This window comes from Glycine max, chromosome 19, assembly GCF_000004515.6.
Source record: "Glycine max cultivar Williams 82 chromosome 19, Glycine_max_v4.0, whole genome shotgun sequence".
Lineage (NCBI taxonomy): Eukaryota > Viridiplantae > Streptophyta > Magnoliopsida > Fabales > Fabaceae > Glycine > Glycine max.
In genome coordinates, this window is record NC_038255.2 from 47,238,414 (window position 1) to 47,260,348 (window position 21,935).

At 33.6% G+C, this 21,935-nt stretch overlaps 3 protein-coding genes across 5 annotated transcripts; 1 reads left to right on the top strand and 2 right to left on the bottom strand.

Annotated features, from left to right (window-relative positions):
• Nucleotides 1-3,147: 3,147 nt before the first annotated feature.
• On the bottom strand, nucleotides 3,148-7,305 carry LOC100803094 (nicotinamide adenine dinucleotide transporter 1, chloroplastic). Its single transcript, XM_003554485.5, has 9 exons — nucleotides 6,881-7,305; nucleotides 6,687-6,782; nucleotides 6,388-6,494; nucleotides 5,320-5,368; nucleotides 5,036-5,142; nucleotides 4,331-4,425; nucleotides 4,140-4,228; nucleotides 3,962-4,056; nucleotides 3,148-3,649 (listed from the first exon to the last, which is right to left on the bottom strand). The coding sequence occupies exons 1-9, from the start codon at nucleotides 6,957-6,959 to the stop codon at nucleotides 3,413-3,415; spliced, it is 954 nt and encodes a 317-aa protein (XP_003554533.1). The 5' UTR covers nucleotides 6,960-7,305; the 3' UTR covers nucleotides 3,148-3,412.
• Nucleotides 7,306-11,076: 3,771 nt separating this feature from the next.
• LOC113000488 (L10-interacting MYB domain-containing protein) lies at nucleotides 11,077-18,259 on the top strand. 3 transcript variants are annotated; one of them, XM_026127239.2, is made up of 5 exons: nucleotides 11,077-11,226; nucleotides 11,654-11,980; nucleotides 12,061-12,151; nucleotides 12,246-12,749; nucleotides 16,452-18,259. In XM_026127239.2, exons 3-5 carry the CDS (start codon nucleotides 12,128-12,130, stop codon nucleotides 16,518-16,520), a joined length of 597 nt encoding a protein of 198 aa, XP_025983024.2. In that variant the 5' UTR covers nucleotides 11,077-11,226; nucleotides 11,654-11,980; nucleotides 12,061-12,127; the 3' UTR covers nucleotides 16,521-18,259. The 3 variants fall into 3 exon arrangements, with proteins under 3 accessions (XP_025983024.2, XP_040868635.1, XP_040868634.1); XM_041012701.1 differs by lacking the exon at nucleotides 16,452-18,259 and adding an exon at nucleotides 13,020-15,984; XM_041012700.1 differs by lacking the exons at nucleotides 11,077-11,226; nucleotides 11,654-11,980; nucleotides 12,061-12,151; nucleotides 16,452-18,259 and adding an exon at nucleotides 13,020-15,984 and having other exon boundaries at nucleotides 12,619-12,749.
• A 365-nt stretch (nucleotides 18,260-18,624) lies between these two features.
• LOC100527153 (uncharacterized) lies at nucleotides 18,625-21,642 on the bottom strand. Its single transcript, NM_001248735.2, is given in 5 exon segments — nucleotides 18,625-18,740; nucleotides 19,433-19,680; nucleotides 19,857-19,934; nucleotides 21,203-21,345; nucleotides 21,471-21,642. Coding segments are annotated over 5 exon segments (651 nt in total). The 5' UTR covers nucleotides 21,547-21,642; the 3' UTR covers nucleotides 18,625-18,634.
• Between the last annotated feature and the right edge of the window lie 293 nt (nucleotides 21,643-21,935).

The window sequence follows — 21,935 nt, forward strand, 5'->3', positions numbered from 1 at the left end:
TTTCAAAGTATATTCTTTAGTAACTAGTACTGAGAGGTGAAACAAGCAATAAGAGAAAGTTACAAAGTGAAGAGGATTTGTCTTGAGAATCTTGTGATGGTTTTAGAAATCACCTAGTATCTTTGGAACCATGTCACACCTTGTTACTTTTGCATGTTTCTTTAGGTTGTCGCTGAATTTGTACTTATATTAGTGGGTCTCTTGGCTAGACTGTTCAAATAGAAATGGGTTGTAAGGGAGTAAAATGTATATTTATGAGAATTCTTTTTTTGTTGTTATTGAAAATTATCCACCGCTAATTGATCATTTTTAGCCTTTTGGACCAACCAAACTATGATGAAGGAGAAGCTGAAACCGACAGGGTAGTGTCCTGCTCTGATCCTCATATATCCCACTCCTATATGTACTCTGCACTTTGTGATCTTATATTGTTTCATATCACAGCATCAGTAACGCCTTTTACAGTTAACTCTGTCTTCATTGATCTCGTCTAGTAACTTACTACTAATAATAAGAAATGATCATGCCGATAGAAGTCCTACAAATTGAAACTAAAGTAATATATGGTCGTTTTCTTTTAATCTTTTAGATTCGATAGAATAAAACGAATTCAATCCCACATGTCTTGTCTAGCCGTCTAGTGATGTCTTGAACTTTGGATCCCAACGAGTGGACGCTAATGCATGCTTAGTCTTTAATCTTCATGCTAAGTTAGTTACCCGCTTTTATATTCACCGATGAGTTGTATAATTATGGCTCATCATTACCTCAATTTGCATAACTTAATTGGCATTCTCATGGAAAGAGGATCAGGTGAATTTTCTAATCGAAATCCAGGGTAAAATGACTAAAATCTCAAAAGCTTTTATTATTATGTGATGAGAAAATAAATAGAAGCTTTATGCGATAACACATGTTCTCCTTTAAACAGAATGTGACCCATCCACAGTACGAAAGATAGCATGCTTCGCAAGGAATTAGGAATCCGATGGAGACGTGTTCTCTTGCTAGAGATAAACTTCCTGCTGTTGGACGTTTTGTTTGGTATTCAAAAGTTCCTATGATTTGGACAACTCAACTTGCCCAAAGCCTTAGTACTGATAAATTGACACACATTGTATATGAAATTTTAATTCTGAAATATAATAAACACATCACTAGTTATATTTACATAATGTGTTTATTTTACAAAATTAAAATTTCATATATTTTTAAATAATCTTTAATTAAGCTAATAAATCATTTATAATTAAAATTAGATTACCTTGAATATTTTCTCAATTAAATATATACTAAGGTTTAATTGCATTTTATCCCTAATTTTTTAATTTTTGACAAATTTTACCTCAATTTTTTAATTTTGCACATTTTACTCCCAACATATTTGGTACATTTTATCCCCAATTTTTAAGAAACTTGTAAATTTTATCTTCATTCATTTATCCATTAATAAGCACAAAAATTTGGGGTATATTTTGCCAAAAATAAAAAATTAGTGAAAAATTTTCCAAAAATAAAAAAGTTAAGACTAAAATTTGTCAAAAAAATAAAAAGTTAGAGATAAAAAGAACAATTATGCTAGGAGTAAGATGATAGAGGGTAAAATCGGTAAGTTTCTAAAAAATTTAAAATAAAATATGCTAAATTAATTTATTAAAGGTAAAATTCTTTAAAAATTTAAAAAGTTGAGTTAAAAAGTACAATCAAACCTCTTTTAATCATTTTTCTATTTTTATTGTTAATGGTAGTATTATAATTACAAGCTCATTTTATTATTTTATCAAACTATAGCATTTCAATTTGTCAGAGACCGTATTCAAATGAATTAAAATGCAAACTATTATAAGTTTAAATATGGGTATATAAGTTTCCTAAAAAATAAATGGATATATAAGTTTTTTTAAGAGATAGTATATAAGTTTTAAAAAAAAATTGACGGATAAGGACATGAGTAAAAAGTTGTTATCCTTTCCTTAAAAAAAAAAAAGTTATTACCCATGTAAGTATAAGTTTAAATAAGGTTTGTTTTTTGTTCAACATATGAAACCTTTTGAAAATAGCTAGATGCAGTCACGACTCACGAGGGAGGAGTGTGTCCCAACTATGTTCGCAGCCACTATGTCAACCATCCTCACCTGGCTAAAAATATATTAATAACCCAAAAAGAGAAAACAAAAACATGAGGGATTGTACCAAGTTGATACCGACAAAATCTATAACTAGTACGATCTAGTCTATTGATCATATTAAAGAATTTTATTTTAATAACTTGTAACATATTGAATGCATTATTTTAAAATGCTACTTCACATAAGATTTGACCTTATAAACTATTAATTTTCTTTAAGTGATACATCTACATCAAAGTGTATAACAAATTTTACAATCAAAAGAGAGAGAGGAAAGAAAGAGGAGGGAGAAAAAATTGAAATGTAATAAATTATATGATGGAGAGAGGGGATGAATTCTCTCGTGAGATTTTCACTTCAAATGTACTAGGCTTAAGTTGCATTCAACCCATGTTCATAACCGTTACTAACCAGCCACTAAACATTTCCCGGGCATTATGACAAGTAATTTTATTTGCAAACCCTTTTTCTGTTTGTACCTCTGCTATTTTTTTTATATTCCAAAAATTAATTTTCAGAATGTATTGTGACAATTGGTGACCTTCAGAATCAATCCGACGTCCAACGGCAAATAACATCCTGGTTAATGAACTACACATATTCTAGTTCGTATGACCACCCTGTCACAGTTAAAGGTTGGACGAATTGTTCAGAAACTATTAGATTAAACTTTTCATTTGGTCCTTATACCCATGTAAAATTTAGTTCCTAGAAAAACCTACACATTTTAGTCCCTAAACAAGTTTTTGTAGCAATTTATCACCACCAAAAAGGTTTTGTAAGAGGAACCAATTTCACCACAATCGTGAAAATCATGGATTTATCCAGTGAACGAATCGAAATTTTTTCCATAAAGATCCGATGGCGCAAATCTTAAATGTGTTCTCCATGTCCAATTTACCAAAACAAAATATAAACTGTCTTATCTTCGTCTAACGATTTAGATTCGCTGATTGCATGATTCTCATCAATACAGCAAATCCAGATCGTGCTGGATATGTTTTAAAGGATTCGGCAGTTTCAAAATAAAATAAGCAAGCAGAGGACATCTCGTATCACTTTATCATCTTTATCGTCGTTATCACTCAAATCTACAAGTTTGACCAGGGAAACCGGGCTCAATTGAGGTTGCCAGGATAGAATATAATGGGGCTCTACCATACATAAGCAACCAAATCACAAAGAATGATATCTGCATCGCCAAGAGAAGGATTACTCAGCTGGACTAGCTTATGTATTGGAATCTAACTGCTACAGAAGACAGATTACACCAAGATCAATCGTCACAAAATATGAGGCCGTGGATCAGAAGGAAAATAAGAAACAAGAAATCGGTGTATCATTTCAAAGCTGGTGAATGTAATCACAGCAGCTGGCGTTGTCCTCAGAAGATTGGTGGCACAGCCTCGGTAAAAGCCTGATACACCTTCTTGATGAAAAACCTTTCTAATACAATCAATCACACCAGAGTACCGTTTCTCCGAATGATGCCCTTGTTCTTGCAGTCTGGAACGTACAACCTGCAAACAAAACACAAATATTTTTGTAACTTTCTAATGCTTGTCTGCCCAATAAACAGAAATGCAAAAACATAATATATATATATATATATATATATATATATAAATTTAAAATTCCACCAAGTACATGGCTTTATGGTTTCAAAGTTGGCAATGAAGGAAAAAAGTGAAAGCTCAAAATATTCAAGAAATAGATTCTAAATCATTTTTCCATCATATGATGGGCAGGTAATAACTAGGAGACTAGAGGTACGAATACCAATGTGGACAAATATCCATGAACTAAACTACCTCAATCATTCAGCAACCTACCTCATGAGGATATGTCAACGTGGATGCAAAAATTTTGGAAACTGATGATGCAATTGCAACATCACGTGCACCAAGTTTTTCCATTGCTGTGTCATCTGATACAAAATAGTTAAAACATTGATTAATTGCCAAAACAAACTTTCAAGAGTTCACAAAAGAACTGTAGGCATGAAATTACCTTGATTTGCCAAATAAAATTTTATTGTCTCATATGTAGGAAATTGGATGGCAACATGACTGATACCAGCCAGAGCAGGAACAAGGCCACTGTTTATTGTAAAAAAAAAAAATATCAAATGTCGTTAAATCATTGATTATAATTCCAAATACATTGACCATCCTGTTGCATTTATGTTAAGCAACACAAACCTGTACAGCCCTCGAATGCCCTCCTCGTGTGCAATTCTCCTCAATGCAGATAGTGTGCCCCTATATGGCACAACACCAGGTCTCATTCCCTGTGTCTGCATAAAAAAGGCAGCAAACTTATAGCACAGAATACATACAAATACACCAATAATACTTAATAACTAATAAGGCAGAAGAAGCCCTGTAGTTCTATTGTCTCAATGGTTTCAACACAATAATATATGCAATATGAAGTTCATCAATATCAATGAGGAAAGTTCGTGCAGTGATCAATGCAATGACTTTAATGTTCATAAACCCTTTCTCCCAAATGGATAACACAATCAGCCCAAGCAATAACATTAAAGTAGCTATTTTATGTGTTCATTCATTTCCCGGTCCACAACTTAGGGGTTGTGTAATGAATTATGATATCATCTTGCATGGAGGTCATGCAGAAAGGCAAACAATGTCAAAATTTATTGTGCCTGCATTTTTTTATTACCTTAAAACTCTAGAAATTATGCCAGAAAAAAAACTGTAAAATATCAAATTCCATAATACTAATGGCAAATGAGACAACCAAACTTTAGCCTCCAATAAATTTCTAATTGCATATACCACTAAGAACTTATTTGACCCGTGCATTATGCCAAGTTTATGTGATAGGCAGCTAGCACAATCAAATATATCGGCATGAAATTAGCATAAATTGGAGAAACATACTTGGAGTCTAGTCTTGACAACCCAAAGGGGATTTGTAAACATGGTAGTCGCAGCTCCAGCACCAGAAGCAGCTATCATATTAGCTCCAATTGAAAGATGATGGCTATCTGCATACATAACATAGCTATTATAATTCGTACATCTACATAATGAGGGGACAAAATACAGCAAGTTGGCAACATAAAAAAGGTCAATAAGTGGATTAACTAATTTCATCACAAACAGAAAATGCTACCAACAATCCCTTATTTGGATCAATATAAAATAATCATGAATGGACTAACCATCAGACTGAAGAAGGCTCTTAAGCTGCTCATATGCACTAAAATAAACCTGCAGATTCATAAGTTCATACAATTAAAACACTAACTAAAACAGCATAACAGTTTTATACTAATTAAAAATAATTGTGGATGTGCTACAGATAGAGAAATTTCTGCTGCTCAATAATTTTTTTTTAATAATTAGCTAAATTGATTAGGCAACACAGAAATGCAAAAGGTAATTTTAGGGGGTCTTATAGTAATATTAAGGAATAGCCCATATATAGAGAGCACGGAGATGGAAGCCACTGAATACTGAACTTCGAGGATTTAATGTGAAATATTGGCTTAATATCATCACATATTCATTTAAAGCATATCCATGTGATGAAATTATAACTGAGTTGCAAGCATTGCAATCAACAGTAACCCCTCTCCCCCCACCAATCCTACAATTTGTTAGGTTGGATAAAAAATCTATGCAGTATGATTACTGGCATCCATATGGTGCTATGATAATAAAGCATTCTGAGGAGTTTCTTTGAATGACAGGGGTTTCATTGTTTTGATATTCACCTTCATTTCATTTTTCCTTATTATAAGACATAATCAAAGAATTTTTCTTGTCTTCTATCATTGTACCTTCAATTCCTTCTCCAATAAAATTCTAGTTTTAACACACATTATTTCACATTTGAATAAGCAGAGTGCAGCTACGTAACTTATCACTCTGAACCAGCCATAAAAATGGAGGTTGGTTGATATGCTATCAAGGGCACAGTGATGTTGTCCTCCAGGAGTATAAAATTAAGTGAACCAAAATCAAATCTATGTCAACATACAAACCATAAAATGCTCATATATAACATAAGACCTTCATTTATGCAAACTTTCCACAGGAGCATGATAGGCATTAATTATTATAGATATATTTCATTAGCAAATTGAGGGCTAGAATTGAGAAGTGTAGTAACAAATTTAGATATTTTGAGCATGAAGGTAATGAATTTGTCAACATTCTATTTATTGTTTACTCCATCAATAAAATAATAGATTCAAACAGAACAAAAACAGGGAGCAAATGCTCACCGCCCAATTTGGAAGTAAAGCCAGCACAGTGGGCGCGAGTCCACGGTACATGCCACGTAATCCCTCCTTGTGAAACACTTGTTCCAAACTAGCAACTATTATGCTGCCTGTTGACAAAAAACACCCATCAGCTAAAATTTCAATATTCAATTTCAGCAGTCCAACAAATAATAAACTTTTCCCAATGTTGTTATATCCTTCATACAATAATAGTATTAGCAAGCTCAAATCTGAAAATGATGGGAAACAATTCATTTAGAATGAAAAAGTTAAAATAAAACAAACAAAAAAAAAAATACCTTTAGCACTTCGATGCGCGAGCTGCGGGACACCGTGAACCTGAAACCTAGTTTTGATGACATCTAAAGGACACACAAATGTAGCAGCAATAACCCCTGCATCAAATTGAACAAAAAAAATTGAACGAATCCAATTGAGCGGGATGGAAAAATGAAAAAGGAAATTGCGATTGGAAAAGGAGAATTGAGGATACCGGCGGAAGCACCGGCGGCGGCATTGCAGAGGAGGCCCTTGGGATTGATATTAGGAGCGGCGTGGGTGTCGGCAGTCATGGCTGGCGGAATCGATGGAGAAATCGGCGAAAACGAAAAAGGAAACCTCTCTGGAGAGGGCGATGGCGGAGGAACAGGGTGGTCGCATGGCCTAGGAGAGAGACAATCTTGCTCGCTGGTTCGATTGATCGAGAGAGACTAATAAGCTTTTTGGGATTAGATTAGGGTTTGGGTTTGGATTCGATCAGATCCAAGAAGGTCAGTCAAAACGCCTCATTTCATTGCCTATGCTTCGTGTATTCCTCCTCCACCACACCACACCACAGCACAACACAACACTAATAACAACTACTAATACAATCTCTCTCTCTCTCTCTCTAGTTCGCTTCTTCACTGGGTCCCGCGTATAATAATAAGTAACCCAATGTTTATTTTATATATAGTTATCATTATCAATTTCATTTTGTCATCCTTAATCCCAAGAAGGTATGGGAGATAATAAGCCAGAGTTTAATTTATTTATTTTACTATTTTTTATCTTTTCTCTAATGTTTGGATATTTAAAAATTTCATTATCTTTTTAGTTTCTTTTTATTTTCTAAAAAAGTAAAAAAAAAATGTTTATTATAACTACTATTTTAGTTCGCGTGTTACATAGATAAATGTTTATCTTATACGATTAAAATTTATAATTTAAAATAAATAAATAATTCTAAATATATAAATTTATTATAATTAAAATATGTAACAAATAAAAAAATTAAAAATGAATTACATTTCAGATTTATGATACATAATTTGTGCTGTTATATTGTTATTTTTAATTATTGATAATTTTTTGAAATATATTTTTAATTCAAGTTAAATGTAAATATGTTGAAAATGATAAATTAAAAGAGATAAGAAATTAAATTAAACGGACATTAAAAATGATACATTATGTATATGTTATGAGCATATATATATATATATATATATATATATATATATATATATATATATATATATATATATTTGAAATCAATTTCTGAAAATCGATTCAATTTTTTAAACTATTCATTTAATATTAAAAATTTAAAGCAATGATATATCATATGTCTACGTACATGCTAGAAAAGTGAAATTCACAACTTAGAATAGTGGAAAATATTGAAATGTAAGAGAATGTGAAAGACAATGAGATTGTGAAAGTAAAAAAAAAATAGTCTTAAACATTTATATATATATATATATATATATATATATATATATATATATATATATATATATAACTACTACTTTAACTTCTTGTGCATTGCAAGGATAAAAAGAAAAGTAAGGCTCACTCTTTGAATTGATTCATCTAATTTATAGTAAAAAAATCATTTTATCTCATTTATATTTTATCTTCTTATCAATAAAATTGCTTTATGTTTTCTTCTTTTCCTTTCTCTTTGTTAAAAAACTTTGTTTTTTTTCTTCTTTCTTTATTAAACTAGAAAAAGTAGATGGGGATGGTATTTTTAGGTTACAAACAGATCCAATGTTTATCCTTTAAAAAAATACGGTGTTAAGTATGAATAAGGACGCTTACTTTTTATTTAAAAGTTGTTTTGCGTACTGCTCTTACCTTTTACCAACAAATAAAATATATACTATTAATTCAAATAAAGTTGTGGCACGAAAGAACAACTGATATTACAAAGTTGTAGAATTTTTTAGAACGATTTTCTGTGACTTTCTTAAGAATAGTTTTCATAGACAATTTTTTTTTTTTTTTTTTGCAGTGGCTTTATTTATTATTTAGAATCAAACTAACGTGGTGTGCGAGGCATATGTCATTGTGTCAACGTTATCTTTCTGAAAGGCATTAAAAGGAATCACATGTTTTGATGGCAGAATTTGGGAATTTTTGCTTGAAGATTGCGAGTTGCGACTTGAGAGAAAAACTCTTGGTCACTGATTTTGTCAATAGTATAATGTGATTTTGTTTTACATTTTAACGCAAAGTCATTCGTCACCCCAATATGTAGTGAGATAAAGGTGGGCATGTTTTTTACAGAAATCTAAATCAAACTATAAAATCGGTTTGGATTTAAAAATTAAAACTATATATATATATTTTAGAAAATCTTTTAAATTTTATGTGAACCAACTTAAAATTGACTTTAGGTTCAAAATGGGTTTTGATTTTTGAAACTTGTTGAGATTCATAATTAATTTTGAACTACAAGACTTATAATCTAATTTCAAATTTGATTTAAAAAGCAGCTTTGAACCTCAGAAAGGGTTTGGAAGGTGGTTTTAGTTTTTCCCCTAACTTTTTTTTATCCTAAAAACAAATTTTAAAAATTTGGGTTTGAAAGAATATTAAAAAGGAAAACTTGTTTCAAAACTTGCTTTAATTTTTTTTTCTTTCTAAAATTAAAATTTTTAAATTTGGTTTTGAAAGATAAAAAAGGAAAACAGATTTGTTGTTGGTGTCAACTTGAGGAAGAAAAAAAATATTCCATAGTGTTGGAGGTTGTATTTGACAAACAAATTTGATTCCTTGAAGAACATATTTCAAAATGAAATATTATGACAAAGTGATTGAAAATTCAAGTAGGAAATTGAAATTGAATATTGAAGACAAGACATGAAAGTCCTGAAAGTAGCTAAGTGTCATGTGACGATGCCTTTTGATACAAGATTTGAATCGACAAAAAGTTATTAGCAGGTATCTTCGATATGCAACTTGAGACAAATGACAAAATATGTGTATTGCATCATTTGATTATTAGGATTGAAAGTTTATAAATGGAACCTTTCAATCTTAATTATCAATAGCTATTGGTTCTGTAAGTTAGTGTTTGTTTTCGATCAAACCTTTCAATAAAAAAAAATACATTTCAACAATTTATTTAGCTTTTTTTTTCTTTTACTTTATTGCAATTTACTTTACCAACCCTTTCTATTCATTTGACATCTTTTCTCCATCCCACTTCTTCATCTTTGAATTTAACTTTATTTTCATTTCCAATTTTTCTCTGCAGTGCTTTTCAATTCAAGTTTCCAACATTTTACACTCCCTAATTTTTTTCAAACTTACAATCTTGTTTTTCCTTCCTCTATTCCCCCTCATCCGTCCCTTACAACTCTTTTAAATTAAAGTTCTTTAATTTCATTGCATGTTTTGCAATTGTTCATTTAATTGTTTGCATTTGATTTGCTTTTCTTTTAATTTCAATATAATTATACTTCTTTTACTTTTCTCTAATTTCCTACATTTACCTTTCAAAGATATTTTACTAATTTTTATTATGAATGTTGTAAACTTTTCAATACTTATTTTTTATTTTTACAAATAAAAAATATTTTTTCAAATTCATATGTTTTATTTAAAATTTAACAAACTTCGTTCTGCACATTTTTGCATTTATTTCTAGTAACTTTGCTAACGATTGACAATTCAGTGAATCATCCTCAATTTAGTCTTTTTTTTTTTTTTTGTAATTCGACCTATACTATGTTAAATTTAATAAATACCTGTTGATAGAATTTAAGTGTTTGATAATCAAGCCAAAATTGTTACACCTTGTGCCTGTAAAAAAATAGTTATACTTTCATGTTTTGCAAATTAAGATTTTCATCGATTAAAGATTTTGACTTGTACACATGTCATCAATTGAAAGCCAAACATTATGGGTTTACCGTTACCTTTAAGAGGATTTTTTTATGAACCTTTCAGGGGATTTCATTTTAAGTTTTCATGTAATCGTTTTAAAATCAAATAACGGTCAAATTTTACTTATTTTTTTTGTTAAATTTTGAATTAATCAATTTTTTTTCTGGATAAACCAGACGACTAACACAAAAAAATAAAATAAAAAACGTTATATTAAAACTTTAGATTAAAATAAGAATCAATTTTACTCAAATCATGAAATACAACAGTAAATTTGAGGGTAAAGAATGATAATATAATATCATTAATAATTTAATAAGAAAATTATGTTATATTAAATTTAAAGGTACAACATTCTTGTTGTATTTTAAGATAATTTTTTTATTATTTATTAACTTATTCATATTAAAAATCAGGAATATGTATGTTAGTAAATTTCAAATATATATATATAAAAGAAAAATTAAATTATATCAACATAATTTTCACAATTATTATATCATGGATCAGAGTTGAAGGGATAATTTTGGAATTTACACCTCATGCTTACAAGCAGCCTGACCGAGTGATAACCCTAAAAAGGTTAGGGGGTACAATCGTATTCCCTCGACGGAGCAGATTCAACCTTGTCCCGGAAATCTTATCCCCATCCACCATAGCCAACTTCAAACTCCTACCAAGGTGCTCCTTTTGCTATCACCATTATTAATCATAATTCCAATAACTCTTAATAGTTATAAATCTTGGCACGAACTGAGTTTTTGTTGCGTTCGAAGAATTGTAATAGACACTGTTCTCTCACTCCCCTTAAGATTCATCATTATATGTTTTTTCTTTTTCTTTATCAGTTTAGGATGACTCTTGTCTCTGCGACCAACTTCTGTTTTTGCTTTTGAACTTCCACTAATCTTGCTTTTTCGCACCACTAATCAATTGCTATTATTTTATTATCAACCATAATTGCAATTATAACTGTACAAGAGCATATATCTTCATAAGATTACAATTGTTCATACCTTGAACAATGTTTATGTGCACTGCTTAAGATTCTGTTACAACTATTCATGAACCCTGATGGTGATATACGTAATCTTGTGTTACATTGTAGGTAAACAAAATGGGTTTAGGCGATGCTAGTGAACGCCTCAGAACAATTTGGAAACCGGAGATGGATCGATATTTCATTGATCTTATGTTAGAGCAGGTTGCCCAAGGCCGTAAATTTGAGGATCATTTGTTTAGCAAAAGAGCATGGAAGCATATGTCTACAAAGTTCAATTTTCAGTATGAAAAAGATGTACTCAAGAACCGCCACAAAACATTAAGGAATTTGTACAGGGGCCTTAAGAACCTTCTTGCCCAACCAGGGTTTAGCTGGAACGAAAAGCGAAGTATGGTTATTGCTGGTAATCATGTTTGGGATCAATATCTCAAGGTATCAAAATTAGAAATTATTTTAAAGTTTCAACCTTAACGAAAGGAGTTAAATAGTTTATCTTCTGCATAATAATGCAGGTAGATGCGAATATATGGTCATACAGAGTAAAAAGCATTCCCTATTTCGAAGATCTGTGTACTGTTTATGGACATGAGATGGAAGGAAAAGGTAGCTTCTTGTTGAACGCTAATCTGTACATGTCATGCTTGATGCTTAGGATGTCTAACTTATGTTTCAACATCTAATGAATATGAATTTCCAGGAGATGCTGCACCAGAGGAGTCATCTAATTCAGGCGAATATGGAGCAATCGTACCCTTTCTATCCAAGGATATGTGAGGATGCTGATGAGCTTCTTTGTGATGTTAGGATGGATGAAGACTGTGGAATCTCTACCATGGAAAATGAAACAGATGACTGTGAGCAAAGGGCGTCGAAGGAAACAGCATCCTCTTCTGGTACCCGGACCCAGACTTATTGGCGGCCACCAATGGATCGTTACTTCATTAACTTGATGCTTGCCCATGTGCACCAAGGGAACCAATTTGATGGGGTCTTCAGCAAACAAGCATGGGTGGAGATGATCTCATCATTCCATGAAAAATTTGGCTTTGAGTATAGTTTGGAGATTCTTAAGAATAGGTACAAAACTCTGAGAAGGCAATACAATTTAATTAAAAGTCTCCTTCAGTTGGATGGCTTTGCCTGGGATGAAACACGACAAATGGTTATCGCTGATGATTGTGTCTGGCAAGATTATATTAAGGTGTGTATCAATTGAATCTCCTGGGAAATTAAACCTCTTTGGATGTCTACACTTAGAAGTATTAATTGGTTATATTGCCAATGAGATTGTCTGTTTTCTCCCGAGTTCCCTTTGATGGTGATTTATGGAGTTTGGATTGAATGATTCTGGAAAATGGTTTGCCAAGGACATAAGTTTTATTTTTTATTCTTGGAAGTCATATATTTTTCCTGAAAATAATTGTATCTACTCATTCTTTTTTATTTCAATGGTCTCTTGTAATGAATTTAGTAATAGGCTGTCACTGTCAGCCTTCCTCTGCAAGTTAAAACAGCAAAAACTACATATTTCATGGATTCTGCAAAGCTCAAGGGTGTTCCTGGTAGCAGAGGCGTAAAACAGAGAGGTGTTGGAAGGTTCTAATTTTCGTTTGGTGATCATTGGCTATGGAAAATGAACATGGTGCGCTTGAAACAAGGTAAAATAGCATGGAATGAGAAAGTGAGATTAGGGTTATCTCTTGATTGTTCTTAGAATTTGGGCTTAGGGCCTTAGTCAACCCCACAAAACCAGCTTGTAATGTGAGGATTACTCAAAACCTGATGGTCTCAACTTTAAATTTATCAAGTTCTTTTGGCTGACTATAAAACCTGATGTCCTCCGCTTTCTGGATGAATTCCATAATAATGGTATCATCCCAAGGGGAGCTAATGCTTCTTTCATTGCCTTAATTCAGAAAGTGCCCGACCCTCACTGCCTAAATGATTATCTCGCTCATAGGCTGTATTTATAAAATTGTGGCTAAGTTACTAGCTAATAGATTGAAAAGGGTACTGCCAAATATTATAGATGATCGTCAATCTGCTTTTATATCTGGAAGGCACCTCTTACACAGCGTACTCATTGCTAATGAAGTTGTTGAGGAAGCTAAGAGGGGCAGAAAATCTTGTCTGTTTTTCAAAGTGGATTTTGAAAGAGCTTATGACTCCGTGTCCTGGAATTTCCTTTCTTACATGCTTCGTCGGATGGGCTTTTGTAGTAAATGGATTCTCTGGATTGAGGGCTGTCTCAAATCAGCCTCAGTGTCGGTGTTGGTTAATGGTAGTCCCACAGCTCAATTTGCCCCTCAAAAAGGCCTTAGATAGGGTGACCCCTTAGCCCCTTTGCTGTTTAATATTATAGCTGAGGGGTTAACTGGTCTTATGAGGGAAGCTATTAAGAAGCAGCTTTATGATGAGTTTTTAGTGGGGGAGAAATCAGTCCCTATCAGCATTCTTCAATACGCCGACGACACTATTTTCTTTGGAGAGGCTAATATGAAAAATGTCATGACAATCAAATCGATATTGAGGGCTTTTGAATTGTCATCAGGACTTAAAATAAATTATGGGAAGAGCAGCTTTGGGGTATTGGGCCAATCTGACCAATGGAAATAGCAGGCAGCCAGCTATCTAAACTGCAGAATCATGTCTCTCCCTTTTTCCTATTTGGGAATACCAATCGGGGCTAATCCAAGACGCTGTGGGTTATGGGATCCAATCCTTAGAAAGAGTGAGACAAAATTGTCTAGGTGGAAGCAGAGATATCTATCTTATGGGGGAAGAGTGACCCTTATAAAAGCAACTCTAACCTCTATTCCTATTTTTTATCTATCTTTTTTCAGAATTCCTAACAGGGTAGCAGAAAAATTGACCCAAATCCAGAGGAGGTTCTTATGGGGTGGTGGCCTTGATCAGAAGAAAATCGCGTGGGTTAAATGGGATACAATCTGCCTTCCAAAGGATAAGGGTGGCCTGGAGATAAAGGATATCAGAATTTTCAATAGAGCTCTGCTGGGAAAATGGAGATGGAACTTGATGCAGCAACATGATGATCTTTGGGCTAAGATTCTGCATTCTAAGTATGGAGGTTGGAGGGCTCTAGATGAAGGAACATCAGTCACCAATGAATCCATATGGTGGCAGGATTTAAGGTCAGTCATCCATGAACAAGGTGTGCAGGCCTTGCTTCAATCTGCAATAGAGTGGAAAGTGGGGTGTGGGGATGAAGTAAGGTTTTGGGAGGACTGCTGGCTTACAGATCAGGAATCCCTAAGGGCGAAATATCCCAGATTGTATCAGATATCCTGTCAACAGCAGCAAGTCATTCAGGATATGGGAGGTCACTCTGAAAATGATTGGGAGTGGAAGCTTGAATGGAGAAGACACCTGTTTGACAATGAAGTGCAAGCGGCAGTTAGTTTTTTGGAAGACATCTCGCGGGGTCATTTTGATACTCGGACATCGGATTGCTGGGTTTGGAAACTAGAACCTAGTGGTCAGTACTCTACAAGGAGCGCTTATCGTATGTTACTGGAAGGAGCAACAGATCAGACTGTGGATGAGGCTTTACAGGATCTATGGCAGCTTAACATCCCCTTAAAAGCAACAATTTTTGCTTGGAGATTGATCAAAGACAGAATTCCAACTAAAGGGAACTTGAGGAGGAGACAGGTTCAGTTGAATGATTCATTGTGCCCTTTCTGCAGTAGACAGGAGGAGGAAGCTTCTCACTTGTTTTTTAACTGCCCAAGAGTTCTCCCCTTATGGTGGGAATCCCTATCTTGGACCAAAACTGTGGGAGCTTTCTCCCTCATCCCTAGACAGAATTACATGCAGCACACGCTTATCCTCAAAGGAAAGATTCCGCAATCTAGATGGAAGTGTTGGTGGGTGGCACTTACCTGGTCAATTTGGCAGCATCGAAACCGGATTGTCTTCCTAAATGAGACTTTTAATGGTCCTAAGCTAATGGAGGATGCAATTTTCCTAGTTTGGTCTTGGTTAAGACAGCTGGAGAAAGGCTTTGCCCAGCCCTACAATTTCTGGTCTAGTAATTTATCAGTAACATTCTCCATCTAGGATAGCAGTGCAGGGTTTTTTATGCTCCTTTTAGACTGGCACCTGGTTATCAGGACCTTATGGTTCTGCCAGTTTAGCTGGTTTCTACCTTGTATTTGCAGTACCCCTGGTACTCTCTGTTATTAATAATATTAATTATATTTTGCCGATCAAAAAAAAAAATATCTTTAGTTGATGTGGGATCTAAAACTCACTGAGCGGCAACATCTTAGAGGCTGCACTTTACAATGCTTTACTCAGACATTTTGGTTTGCCCCTCTGTAGGTAAGCCTTTTTGAGACATTGATAACCAACTTTGATAGGCCGCAATTAAAGCTGGCCAGGGTGACTGCAATTTTAAGGTGGATTTCCAACAATTATAATGTGTCAAGAGACAGATACACACAATATCTTGTGCTCGGGTGGTGGGATCAAATGTCTGTATTTAGCCCCACATTTTTTAACAACTGTTTATTTCTGTCTTAACATGGCAAACAAGAGATTTTTCAGATCCTAAAATGTTTTAATTTAATTACCATACTATCCTCATTGACAAAGTTTTTGAGCAAATACAGGCTGAACAAGTTAATCACATAATTTCTATTTTGTGTTTGAACTCTTTACATTGCATTTTCATTTAATTTTCTAGATTGAAATTGAAAACAAATGTCACTTGCTTCATTTCGTTTAATTCGTGTGCTTAAAAAGGCATGCAATGATTTTATTTCCTAACCACCAACCTTGGTATTGTCATCCTTACCAAGCATGCCCTTGGAAATTTTGATACTTATGATATTTTAATCCTCGTTTTACAAGGTTTAAAACATTTGATGTGGTTATGCAGGTTCATCCTGATGCACAACAATATATGACCCGACCTTTGCCATACTATAAAGATTTGTGTCATATTTGATCCAAATATTGATGAAAAAGAATCTTCTCTACCTCAAGGTAAGCATCAAAATGCAGTTGATTTTCAGACCAAGTGTCCTCAGACGTCTAAAACTGGTCAGTCTCCAATTACACCCAATTCCAATGAAGAACAATTTAGCAGTGTCAACGAGTTAGCTAATATAGGTCAGAAGCAAAAACGTCAATTAGAGAAAGGTTCTAATTCTACTAGTCCTAAAAAATCAAGGAATGATGAACAAGGCATGGCTGTTGCTCTCCATGAGATGGCAGCTGTAGTTTCAACTGTATCTGCAAAAAATAATGATACCTCGATATCAATAGAGAATGTCATAGAAGCAGTGCAAGCATTGCATGCTATGGATGATGATCTGGTTTTGGATGCTTGCGATTTCCTGGAGGATGAAAGAAATGCTAAAACATTTCTTGCATTGGATGCCAAGCTTAGAAAGAAATGGTTGATCAGGAAACTTTGCACACAAGTGTAGCCTATGCCCCCTTTCATTTTTCATTAATTTCTTATTTGTTATTGGTTTTGATCCATATTCTTTTAGAAGGATTGGCTTTGGGGGGGAGGAGGGATCTAAGCAGATTAGTGCAACTAATCATTCTGAGAGTAGACTGTATTTTGGAAGGCAAAGTAAACTTGTATATTCATCACGATGTTTAGCTAGTGACTGCACATATAACAATACTCAGGTTCTGTGAATGGAAAGTGTTTAAAAAATTTGCATCGTGCAATTGATTGATTATCTGACAGGAACTAGGTATTTATTGTAGTGAAGTAGGGATAAACCCAATTACAAAGATGATGATCACTCACAAAACAAGGAAGTAGGAAACGAAGGATAAAGCTCTGAAGAGCTTTGAGGGTCTGCACCTCCATGCTCATAGCATAGGCCCCAAAACTCATTCTATGAGACAATGACTATCCCCCCTCTCCCCTACCTTTCTCTTCCTATATCCTTGCTTGCTGTTTCCTTTTTCTTCCTACCCTTCCTTGCTACATAAGCAAGGTTTATCAACCCAAATCCCTCTTATGCCCTTTACTCATATTTCCCACATTATGGCATATGATCCCTAACATAATCCCTCCTGTAAAAGTTTATCATCATCATAATAGTTAGTTTTGACTAAGGTCTAATTTTTGGGTTTGATTATCGATGCGGTTTAAACGCTGGCCCTTGCAACGCTACTCAATACTTTATTCTACATAATGGACCCGCCATTTTATACTTCGGGAAATGCTTTTTTGTTTTTTTTTTTTTTTACATTTTTATCACATTAGTTATATAATCTCCTTTTTGGATAATGATATTGGAAAAACGCATTCTAATATGTTTTTCTCGTCTTTTGAACTAGAAAAATGTGAAGATGGTATTATATTTGTGTATAAATAACGTTACCCGTTTATCTTTATTTGTTGGATGATATTTTTATTTTGAAGTAAAGGATGTAATATTAACAAGAAACAGAACTGGCCAAAGGCTAACATCATCATTTACAAGAACCAAAACTTGAGGAGGGACATCTCCAAACTAACTCAAACTAGAAAAGCTATCTTTGCTAAATAGTCAGTCACTGCATTGGAGTTAATATGGCCACTGTTGTCACAGAACACCTAAATTAGACGGGACAGGATAAGCAAATTGCACGCATGAACATTATTAGTACATTTTTCACATAATCTAGATATAGTCCGATAAGCCCATAGCAATAGCAAGAGTAAGTGCATGTTTGGAAGTGAAGTTAGAAATGTTATTCGCCCGTTTCAATTAAGTCCAACGGATAAAAATAGAAGCAAAGATTCTCATCCTTTGACAAAATTACTTTACTTCAAAAGTATTTTTCACCTGAAAAGCAAACATGCACTGAGGCAGTAAGCTACTATATTGCAATTGATCTGAACTAATAAATAGCATTGTCTTAAATATGCATTACATTTAATTCCTACATATAGACTACTTCCTCTATACTAGGTGTATCTCTGCATACACCAGAAACATTGATCCTATGACTATGAATCATTTTCAAGGTTGAAAATACTATTTTTCTCCTTTGTTTTTACCCATCGAATTGAAACTAGCAAGTAGCAACTGATGTCCTTAATCGTCTCAATCAGAAGTCAGGATCAAGGATAGTAGACATCAAAAGTCCCTGTACAAATTTACTGCGCTGTGCTTTCTCTATTTGGTCTTTGTCAGATAAAGACGGTTGAACATCTCTGCAATAATTAAAATATTAGGTACATATTTAAGAGAAAGATAAAAGTTGTTACGTGAAATAAATATCTTAAAAAATAGAATGTGAAACAAGTTCAAGTCAACAGGAAGATAATGAATGTTATATTAAAAGGTACAAGTAACAAAAATAACCATTTCTCCTGATCTTCAAAAAATTTAGAAAGAGAGCTATTTTGGTACTTGCATATGCAGCTAAGTTTTTGGCTTAAACCATTATTTGCCTCAATGTACCAGTATATACTAAATGTAGGTAGATGCGGTCCAGACAAAGAACACACTTAAATTTCCCCCTGATTAAGTATATTATCATCACTAATACTGCAGAAGCTACAAAGTTAATTTCATTAATAAAAAATTTACTTAAAAAAAAATCAAATCCAACCCTTTTAGAGGGATGCTTCTAATGATTTCAGCTTAAGTGCCTGTTTTGAATATTTATAGATTATTGCTTCTCAAAGTGAAAGGTGGTCTGAGAAAGTCAAGTTTTTGACATTATTGATCATCTAATAGTATGATTTATTGGTCACGAAATTCACTTTTTTTCATCACAAACTCTACAATGATGGATCAAGCATGGGCATGGACAATGAATTAGTGATTTCTCACATGATATTGGAAAATACATGAGGCGTGTGATATGACACATAGTTGACACACTGATACTTCATCATACCTTACTAACACCTTATCATTTGAGTGTAGTTCTTCAATGCTTACTTCACGTGAAGAATCTGGCTGCACATTTTTACGTTCATCAACAGCAGATGCACCACATAAAAATGACAGCCATGGATCACTTGCTGCCTTGGAGGTAGACATCGCAGATAACCCAGTAGAAAACGATTGCCAGTGTTCACCCTTTCTTGAAAAGGAAAGAGCTGGGTAGGATTCATCCTTGTAGCATTTTGATTTGAGCTGACTGTAATCTCCAGTAAAGGAAGTACATAGTGGAATGAAAATGAAGGAAAAAGAACAGCAAGAAGAAGTATAAACAGTAAAAAGACTTCGGTAAAGAGGAGACAAAAGGCCGCAAACTGATACTACTATTTATTTTGAATTAATAAAAACATTTCTATCAGGCAGACCAGAAAGGATATCTTAAACAGGTTTCCGTGTTGTGCTGCTATATGATCAACCATATTTGTTCCTATCCACATGGTACAAACAGGACAAATCTGCATGTGCAAACAAAGATAGAGATAGCTGAGTGTAATTCAACAAGCACAAGTATAGATAGTACTGCAAATTATAAGTAAATAGAGAAATACATCAATTGTATAAGAAAAGAGTATAAACGCATCTGAATTTTAGGGCTATTGGAAGTAACCATTATAAACTTCTAAATCCGCCAACTGAACCCTCAACTTAGGAGAAAATATTACAACAGATCATTATATCCCCCGTTCTAACAAATTTTGCAAATTATGTGATAATCATACAAAGTCATTCCAATAATACACTTGTAAAACCTCTCATAGTCCGCTTGAAATAAAAAAAATTATAAAGTAATTAAACATGTTGGTATGTTTAAGAATGAACATTAAGAGTGTGTTTGGATAGAGAATTTTAACTGAGAAAAGTAATTTATCAGAGAATTTGAATTTCTATAATTTAGAATTTATTGTTTGGATGTTTTTTTATGAAGAATTTAAAATTTTGGAATTTTAAAACAGAATTTTAAACAACTAAAAATCTGGAATTTCAATTTCCTTCTGAAATGTGGGAAATTGAAATTCTCTTCTTACAGTCTTCTTCAATAAATAATGTCGGAGCCACGTATAACTAGCACACCAATCATATTTTTTCTTTTTTTTTATTCATTTTTTTCATCCTCATAATTTTAATTTTTTTTATCCAAACACAAAATTTTGAAAATAAAAGAATTTCAATTAAAGTATTTGAAATTCTTAGAATTTAAAATTTATCAAAATTTTAAATTTTTTCATCCAAACACACTATAAAGAAAATTCTCATATTGATCTCATGATAACCAGGAACTGTTTGACGGATCCGGTTTACTTTTCATAGTTTGAGGGTGGGGAGGGGGCTGCATAATTGATGGATTTAAAAGTTCATGGTGGTTACTTGAAATCTCCCTAAAGTAGTCCAACTGGTGTGTTTTTGTCTAATCATATTTAAAATCAATAAACTAAAAATTAACACCATCAACTTTACATGGAAGCTCATTCTAGATGTGCAAAGATCTAAAAGCAGGAACCACATCTTTATGGGGCTTCTGCATAAAATCTCAAATGCAATCACTAACACCTGCTTTGTGAAATTTCAAACACCACTAACATGGATAAACATGGATAAATTAATTACAGCCAACAACAATAAAGAAGCAACAACAAGGAAAAGGGTATGAAACAAGTTCCTAAGCAAGGCTAAAAAACAATACGAGACAGAAATAAATTAAAGTGAGAGACAAAAAAAAAAATACCCCAGACTTGGCTTCTACAGGATGGTCCAAGTCAATATGGCAACATAGCTCAAGAAGATCAAAATCCTCAGTGCAAAAAGGGCATGGATAAGCCGTCCTCAACTCCTCGTCCCCATTGACCTCATCAAAATCGATGAATAGCTCTGCTTCGAAGGGCAAACAAAAAGGTTAAACATTTAGCCAAAACACCACAAAAGCAAAAGCCACAAACAACAGTTTCCACAAGACACCCCAATGAAGGAAACGATGTATGAGAATAAAGAATCACCGAAGTGTGACTTGAGCCTGGATTGGTAGCTTCTGGAGGCAGTGGAGAGGCCAAGACTCAAAGTCTCATCTTCCATTGACTTGAGAGCAAAGTACTGAGTACAACGGGGTAGTATTTTCAGCTAGATAGTAAAGTTGTCTGAGGAATCGTTGTTGTTTTTCTTGTGGACGGTGCGGGGTGGGTAGTGGTATGTGTGTACTATATATAATGTTACTGTCAGAAGGGACGAGGAAAACACACAAGGGAGTTTGGTCTCCGATTGTTTGTGGTTGTTGCATTGGGGTTTGTGGGGATCCTTAGCATACACGAATTCTAGTTATTGTAGATTTACCACAACACCCTCCATGACGGTGCACTATCACCACAAAATGTTATGTAGGCCTAAACCCATTGAAATGGTCCAGGTTTCAATAGACCTGGTCACTTGTATATATATGACTATGAGTACTACCCAATAGGCTTCAA

What these genes read in the sequence shown, in the direction of transcription:
- LOC100803094 (XM_003554485.5), bottom strand. Translation starts at nt 6,959, where the DNA reads ATGACTGCCGACACCCACGCCGCTCCTAATATCAATCCCAAGGGCCTC. An exon ending in GAGCCTTCTTCAGTCTGATG is followed by an intron (nt 5,143 to 5,319) that starts GTTAGTCCATTC and finishes TTATGTATGCAG; the next exon opens with ATAGCCATCATCTTTCAATT. An exon ending in GGCATTCGAGGGCTGTACAG is followed by an intron (nt 4,229 to 4,330) that starts GTTTGTGTTGCT and finishes TACAATAAACAG; the next exon opens with TGGCCTTGTTCCTGCTCTGG.
- LOC113000488 (XM_041012700.1), top strand. Translation starts at nt 14,195, where the DNA reads ATGTCTCTCCCTTTTTCCTATTTGGGAATACCAATCGGGGCTAATCCA.